This window comes from Populus euphratica, unplaced genomic scaffold (genome assembly GCF_000495115.2).
Source record: "Populus euphratica unplaced genomic scaffold, PopEup_1.0 scaffold29.1, whole genome shotgun sequence".
In the NCBI taxonomy this organism is placed as follows: Eukaryota; Viridiplantae; Streptophyta; class Magnoliopsida; order Malpighiales; family Salicaceae; genus Populus; species Populus euphratica.
Genome location: NW_011499888.1, coordinates 151,896 through 159,576, shown reverse-complemented (window position 1 = coordinate 159,576; position 7,681 = coordinate 151,896). Strand labels below are relative to the sequence as shown.

Genomic DNA, 7,681 nt, shown 5'->3' with positions numbered 1-7,681 from the left:
AAAATAAATAAATATATAAAAAAAAAACAACAACAACAACAACAACAACAACAAAAAAGAAAATCAGAGATTATCACTAAAATTTCCAGTAAATTATAACATTTTCTCAGCAGGATCAAAATCAACAAGCATCAATGGTATGTTCATAAACCTTGTAATTGATGACATATATCAAAATCCAATCATCTATCAAACAAGCCTTAACATGCAACGGTCTTCTAAATTTTGCACTCATAACGACATCCCCATTTTTTTCTCCCTTCATTTACTTTGTTTTCTTTATTGCAATTTTTTATGAATTAAACAAGCAACCCACATATAAACTCAAAAGTCCAATTCACACACACCATTATCTGCGTCCCTTTAACTGCAGCACAGGGCTTAGGCTCATACTCCATTACCCCATCTCGATATGAAACCCTGAAAAAAAAAAAGGAACAATAACAAAACCCAGATCCTCCATTAAATTATTGGTTTTGCCTATAAGAAAGTGAAAACGGGTAAAGTTGAAAACTTTTCTCAGAAGCATTTAACCAAACAGTTAAAATGCAAAAAAAAAAAAAATTGTTTGCTCGCCTGTAACCATGCAATTTTCCTGGAGTAATAGTAGTGACAGTCACATGACCTACATAAGTCATGCTGGCCAATGCCTCTCCTCTGAACCCCATTGACTTAATCGACTGTAAATCCTCGTAATTAGTCAGCTTCGACGTCGTATGCCTCTCGCATAATATAGGCAAATCCTCACGCTGCAGAAAATTAAATCAAATCAGAAAAAAATTATTTTACCTTTGAAAATTAAAATTTGAGTTTTTTTTTTATTTAAGTACGCGAATGCCGTGGCCGTCATCGGAGACTTGAATGAGTTTAAGGCCACCGTCTTTAACAACGACGTTTATAGAGGTAGAGTGCGCGTCGAGGCTGTTTTCTACTAGTTCTTTGATGGCTGAAACAGGGCGTTGAATTACTTCCCCGGCGGCGATTCGGTTGACCACGGACTCATCTAGACGGTGGATTTTTGGTGGTTCTGATGGTGAGTATGGTGTTTTTTCTGTTTTTATTTCCATTAGGTCGGTTTCCGGTGATGTTGGAGGTGAGTGTTCACCAGGTTCCATTTTTGTTTAGAAGAAGAGAGTGAAAATGAGTGTCTTCCCGAGTGGTGTTGGCGGGTCACGAAGGAGGGAAAGAATTACGGTTATTTTCTTATATTTTGATATTTTAATTGCGTGGGAGATTTAGGTCCTTGAATTATGAAGATTGTATCAGATTAATCACTCTACTCTAAAAATATGCAATCCCATCTTGTAGTACTTTAATTTGAAGACACCCGATGAAATTTACGAGCTCTTTAGTAATGGAAAGTTTTTCCAATTTTCGCTCCATTTCTAGTTTGCAAATTTTAATAAAAAGTCCGAAAATTGAAAAATATGCGCAAATCATTTTTTTTTATTTTTCAGAAAAGTCATTTTGTTGGAAAGTTAACATCTTCTTTAAAAAATTCTAAGAAATTGATCTGATTGAAAAATCAAAACTATTAGGAAGAAAATCAAATAAAAAAATTCTTCACATTAAAAAGATTTAGTGGAACAATATTTTTTTATATGTTTTAAAATTTATTTTTTATAACAAAATATTTTTTAATATTGAATTTTAAAAATTAAATACCATAATTTATTGAAATTTATTTTATATAAGATTATCCCAATCTCATAACTTGAATCATAATTTGGTAGATTGACTTGAATTTTTTTATTTGTATTTTTAATTAAAGTTTTTTTTTTTTCAATTTCATTCTCTAATATTAGGTTAATTGGATTTAGACATCATAATTTAGTTTGTTTTGATTTTTTTGAGGTTATTCTGGTTGTGACATAACCCAGGTTGACTCGATTCATTTTTTTTTTGTGTTTTTTTTTATATTATTATTTTTGCAATTCCATATTCCAAGATTGAGTTATTTGATAATTGAGTTTTATAATTATGATTTACTCTACATAAGATTATTTTTATCTCATTACTGAATTGTGGATTTAATAGATTAAACTAGGTTGACTCTTGTTGTTTTTTTATAGGGGTAAATAAAAAACTAAAAAACCGATTAAGCCTAGAAAACAAGAAAAAAAAACCAAAAAAATGAGGCATGAAAAAAAAATTAAACTAATTTAAAAAACTGGATAGTTCGGTTTAGGTTTTATAAATCTAAAATAAAAAAATTGAACCGAACCCAAATAGAAAAAACAGAGCAAAATTAGAAAAAATCAAGTCAAACCGGTTTAAACTAATTTTTATTCTAAAATAACTAAATCGAACTAAAATCAGTCGGTTTGAATATATTTTTATTCAGTTTTTAAAATTAATTTGGTTATTTTTTTTTTATAAAAACCAAACCGAATAAAAAATAATCACCCTTATAGATGGTGTGTGAGAAGACAGCTTCATTCTCATTCTGGATATTCTGCATTACATCCTACAAGATGTCGTGTTTGGTTAGTAGCACAATAAACTCTCATCCTAGCACTGCATTTAGCTTGCTTTGCACCTGTTTTCTCACAGACATCTGCATTCTCAGTAGTAAACATGTTTTGAATCGTTAACTATATCCCAGAGGAAAAATCAAGTAAAACAAGATGAAGTTTCTTGAAAAGAATACCTGCAAGTCATTAATTTCCTCATCTGTAAGTGAACATCCCGTGGATCGATAAGCAATCCTGTAAAATTGACTTGTCATTCCTGTCTTGTTTGTAAAATTGTCTATGAAGGTCCACAAAATCAGCAATAAAAATCAGTACCAGTATTGAATCTTCATCCAGACCTAAGAAATATTGCCTGATTATGTCTTAAATGACCTCAGAGGACAATCTCAGAAAGAAGGTGTGATTAGGAGTAGACTATTCAACAATTCCAGACTTCTTTGCCCAATTTAAACTTCTACAGAGAATTCTAAATTCAATTCAAACACTTTATAGTTTGATACTTTCAGCTTTTGTCCAAGCCATGATGATCCTAGCAAGTAAGATGGCGTTGGCATTCGCCAGAATGTTTGGCCATTCTGAATTCTGTTGGAATGTTTTGGTGAATTAGAAGTTTGTGCTGCTAAGTTCAACTTTCCAACAGGGACGATCCCTGATAATTTTATTTCACCATCATATCTCTAAAAACGTGTGATGCATCGCCATCATTCTTCTCCACCTTTCCTCTCACTTTCTAGTTGTGTGTTGGGGGAGGGGGTACTAATCTTCAAGATTATAAACTGCTAAGAAATACAAAGAAATCTACAGCTAGATGATGACACAACAATTATGAAGAAAGAGTAGAGGAATATTTGCTCATTTAGCAAGCGTCCATCTACAAGGAATCATGCGTAAGGCCCTCAAACTAATAATTGATGGAAAATGACAGGAAAAAACAACTCATGCAAAGCAGGGAATGTTTGAGCCTCACTTAAATTCGGCCCAGGGCTCAGAATTAATATAGAAATCTACTGCAACATGATGGCTGTCACATATGCATAACCACGCAAATTTCCAAACAAGGACGTGTGCCCATCTCTGCCATGTAAGAGCCACATCAGCGACACATGGGATGTGCCATCCAAATGGGAGATGTAACATTTAACTTTACTTTTCTTCCTTTCCTGCATATCCATATACACGCCAGCTTACTACAAAAATCAAATTTGAATGAATCAAGAACTGAGCTTGTAATCTTCAATTCAAAGTCCCACGTCTCGAAATGTTCCACTGATCATTTCCAGACATTGTTTCATCTGGAGAAAGACTCGAGGCATTGTCCATCGTTCTTCACCTTTTCTTTTCAATGGTTATCCAGCGATTCTGCACCATATAAAAACTTGTGACACCTGCTTCTCTTTTCCATCCTTTTCTTGTTCATATTTTGGACAAAGGTTCTGCTGGTTACCCTATATGGCCAGTTAACCTATATGGTCTGACGTCCTGCACGCCTCAAGTCCACAACAACAGTTGTCATGCCCCGTCAAAAAGAGGTCTTGCCTCACATGGGGGAAGAAGGTGTTTATGCAGAAATAGAGAGCAAGAGGAAACAAAATATGCTACAACATCAATATCAAACGAAAAGTCTACTTCAACACTAATCATCAATGACAACACTAAAATTCAAATTCTGCATGTATAAAAGACAATTATTGGCAAATATATATGAACATATCATTTTTTCAGGAAGAGAGGGGCAAAAGGTACTATCATATCTACAAAAAAACCTTCCTTTGCAATTAGTGAAAACATGTTTAGGATTCTACGGAAGAACTTATAACTAAATTTGTAGGTTAACCTCATCAAGCCTCATGTTCTTCATTGAGTCTCATGTTCTGTTCAAGAACCTCCGTGACGATAATACAATACTGCCCGGTAGATGGCAGCAACATGAAGAAAGCAAATAAGCACTACAAGGAGATCATCCAGGAGACCAACTATTCCCAAAATTCCTGTAAATTAAAATCCATAGCTGATTGCATTATTTTAATGTTATTCACCAAAACTAGTCAACCAAAGCAATGCAAGAAAACAAAATATAAATAAGTAAATAGATCAAAGCTATCAGTAACCTTCTGGAATAAGGTCTACAGGGCTGATGATGTAGATGGCACTTAGTACCACCTGCAAACAAGAAATAAATAAGAATCTTGCTGTGGAAATGAGACTAGAATCCCAAACAACAAATCAAGTAGTGCATAAAAAACTTAATTTGGTCAATCGAAGAAGACTAGTGCTTTAGTCTAAAGAGTTGCATAAAACAGCTAATACAGTAACAGTTTCTACTAGCAAACTAACCAAACTATAAACCAGTCAAAGAATGCAAAACATAACAGAAAAACTGAATACTAAGTTGCTTCGTGAGTCTATATTGGATATGCAGCCCACAAAAATAATTGTTCTTAATAGACTAGATTATGTCATTGTCACATTTCATGGATTAGAACATAGAGCAGCAGTCCTCCTTCGACACTGAATAACAGCAAACAGAAAGTATGTTAGGGGACGAATTCTCAATGAAAGGCTAAAGAAAACCCATACCAATTAAATTAAGCCAGCATCCAAGTTTCCATAAAATTATATCATTGCTCTAGGAAGTCATGACTTCTCATTCTAACAATCTTCTGCTCGATCATTATACCATGTCTTTCTTGAGTTGAGCTCTAGTGTCTAAAACAGTATTCTTGTTAACAGGAATATATTATATTAGATGTTGAAGAACTAAGCAACAATTTTCTAGCATTCATTACATGCCTTCTCAAATACTCAAGACATGAAGGTGTGGAATACTTCAAATTCACAAGTATGAGAGCCACCACACGCTGTATGTTGAATCTATTAAGAGTTCGATCTCAGTCCCTTTTGAACAGATAGATTAATTTTAGGTTAATTTAAAAAAAAGGCTCATAGTATATTCCTAAAAGATGACAGAACATCAAGCTGAAAGGAAAAAACAAATAGATAGAAGCATTCTTATGTTCACCATCCATGCATGAGTTTCAAAACCACAATGCAAGAATAAGAAACAGACAGTTGCTGATTCACTTAACTGAAATATAGACACGTGCCCTGATGACCAAAGGAAGAGACCTTTGGGGATCCATTATTTCTCGCAACAACCTCCGGAGAAGAAATGGAAGGTCTTGCATTCTCTGAAGATAAGAGAATTCATCTTTTTAAAACTCATAGCAGATATGATTATAAATACTGAAACAGATAAAAATTATAGAGTATGTCATCAACTAATACTTTTTAATCATCATGTCTAGCTTTCTTACGATTAAGAAAAATGAGTGAAAGCTTCATATGAAGATCAGAACGACAAAGAGGCCGTTGTTCATGTAGTTGGCACCTACAAATCTATAGAACCCAGTGGAACTTCTTAGTAAATCAATTAAGCAATAACTACACCTAAGGCATAGGTATCAGACCTTACTGTTCCCCATCAACAGAATAACTGCTTTAATCTTACTAACATTACCAAGTAATTTTTTAGAGAACTCTATCTCACGTTTTAAGTTCTATATACAAGTAGATCTCCTAAAACTGTATAGTTTTCTGTGATTTTAGCTGAGAAATCAGAAATCATACGATATCACGTTCTGTGACATAAGGAAGAAAACACCTAAATGCATCTATGAGAAGAAAAAGGTTTCCTATCAGTGGAAAATGAGAAAAAACTGTGACAAAGTAGCACAACCATATAGGCCACAAAGTAAAGCAACTATTCTTCTTCTCATATTCTTTCTCTAAAGCTAGGAAGTAGAGCAACTACTATCAACAGAGAAACAGTGTGGCAGCTGAGATTGCAGCATGGAAAAAGGAAGGGAGGACAGACAAAAATTTGGAAGGCGCAGTGAGAAGGTAATAACACCGAATCTAAGGACCAAATTCCGAATAACTGTTGGGGAAAAAAATCCTCTTAAACTTCCACAAGAAAGACATGCATTCCATAACAAAAATCAATATCTGTCCTTTGTTTTGGCTGTTGCCTTTTGATTGTGATTAGAATAAGGTTGCATTGTTTAAGGCGATATTAGTTGCAAGGAACAATTTATTATATACAAGACACTGAGACACTTAAATCTACATGCCTGAATGAGACCACTGGTATTTCCAGCAAAAAGATGATTGTATCTTTCAATTTTTCGAAGAACCTCAGCAGCATCAGGATCACTGCGCTCCCTTAATGAAGCTTCACCAGGAACCAGCAATGTAATCTGCCGACGACACAGTGGACATTTACATGGCTGGAGTACGGATCCATGATGCCAAACAAGCATAATACAATCACCTAAAATACCAAGTGAAAAAAAATTGCATTACCTGCATGTTTAATCTTAACAATCTAGAAACCAGAGATTAGAAAGAGAGAACCCATATATCATTTCAACAAAAGAAAATAGATAAAAATATGCATTTTGACCACATAACTGGACAAAGATTCCTTCTTCAAGTATAATTTTATGCTTTTATATGATAACATTATTGTCAAGGAATCCTGCGTTGTAAAACATCTGGTTCTTGCAAAAATGAAACACAAGAAAATGTTGATTGAATGCAATTCCTATTATGAGCACAAGATTTAACAGAAAACCAATGTCATCGAACTAAATATGTTCCTATGAACAACTTGTGCAAATCATAAACTCAAAATTAAGCATTATCACAATAAACCAAATGCCTCAAAGTTAATTTAAATTAAATGGGTACTAATAGTTGATTACTAATGTTAAGATAAACTTTTCAATCAATTCCTTTTCCTGGTTCAACTCCTTAAGCTCAAAAGCCATCATAGACACAAATTGTTATTATTAAATGATAATTTAGCAAACAAAAGAAAACCCATGAAAGATAATCATTTATCATTCATGAATACCTTCAAAATCTTCTTCCTTGTTAAAAAAAGAAAGAAAGAAAAACTCACATTGGATTCTTGTTTTTAAGCTAATTCGGAAAGAAAACGGAAGTGTAGATGAGAAAATGGAGAAGAAACTGACCACAAAACCAATGAGAGCAATTGGCCTGGCAAGCAATGTTGAAATGTCCATGGCATATGGAGCAAAAATCATTCACCGGAGGTCCATCCATTGCTTCCTTCTCTGTTTGTTTCGTTCTTCTTTCTTTGCTTAACACTTAGATTTTTCGATTTCCACCGTCTTTCGTTTTGG

General features: G+C 33.8%; 2 protein-coding genes across 3 annotated transcripts; both read right to left on the bottom strand.

Annotated features, from left to right (window-relative positions):
- Nucleotides 1-162: 162 nt before the first annotated feature.
- On the bottom strand, nucleotides 163-1,197 carry LOC105130632 (DNA mismatch repair protein MLH1-like). The gene is made up of 3 exons (XM_011033206.1): nucleotides 831-1,197; nucleotides 577-749; nucleotides 163-420 (listed from the first exon to the last, which is right to left on the bottom strand). Exons 1-3 carry the CDS (start codon nucleotides 1,113-1,115, stop codon nucleotides 300-302), a joined length of 579 nt encoding a protein of 192 aa, XP_011031508.1. The 5' UTR covers nucleotides 1,116-1,197; the 3' UTR covers nucleotides 163-299.
- A 2,886-nt stretch (nucleotides 1,198-4,083) lies between these two features.
- Nucleotides 4,084-7,614, bottom strand: LOC105130631 (E3 ubiquitin-protein ligase RNF170-like). 2 transcript variants are annotated; one of them, XM_011033204.1, is made up of 5 exons: nucleotides 7,511-7,614; nucleotides 6,605-6,804; nucleotides 5,561-5,662; nucleotides 4,583-4,634; nucleotides 4,084-4,462 (listed from the first exon to the last, which is right to left on the bottom strand). In XM_011033204.1, exons 1-5 carry the CDS (start codon nucleotides 7,599-7,601, stop codon nucleotides 4,350-4,352), a joined length of 558 nt encoding a protein of 185 aa, XP_011031506.1. In that variant the 5' UTR covers nucleotides 7,602-7,614; the 3' UTR covers nucleotides 4,084-4,349. The 2 variants fall into 2 exon arrangements, with proteins under 2 accessions (XP_011031506.1, XP_011031507.1); XM_011033205.1 differs by having other exon boundaries at nucleotides 4,423-4,462; nucleotides 4,583-4,640; nucleotides 5,566-5,662.
- Nucleotides 7,615-7,681: the final 67 nt, after the last annotated feature.

Excerpts from the sequence above, each read along its gene's own strand:
- LOC105130632 (XM_011033206.1), bottom strand. The coding sequence starts at position 1,115 with ATGGAACCTGGTGAACACTCACCTCCAACATCACCGGAAACCGACCTA. Across the intron at positions 750-830 it reads ATGACGGCCACGGCATTCGC|CGTGAGGATTTGCCTATATT; the intron begins GTACTTAAATAA and ends AATTTTCTGCAG. Across the intron at positions 421-576 it reads GGAAAATTGCATGGTTACAG|GGTTTCATATCGAGATGGGG; the intron begins GCGAGCAAACAA and ends TTTTTTTTTCAG.
- LOC105130631 (XM_011033204.1), bottom strand. The coding sequence starts at position 7,601 with ATGGATGGACCTCCGGTGAATGATTTTTGCTCCATATGCCATGGACAT. Across the intron at positions 4,635-5,560 it reads GGGCACGTGTCTATATTTCA|GTGGTACTAAGTGCCATCTA; the intron begins GTTAAGTGAATC and ends TCTTGTTTGCAG. Across the intron at positions 4,463-4,582 it reads TGTAGACCTTATTCCAGAAG|GAATTTTGGGAATAGTTGGT; the intron begins GTTACTGATAGC and ends TTTAATTTACAG.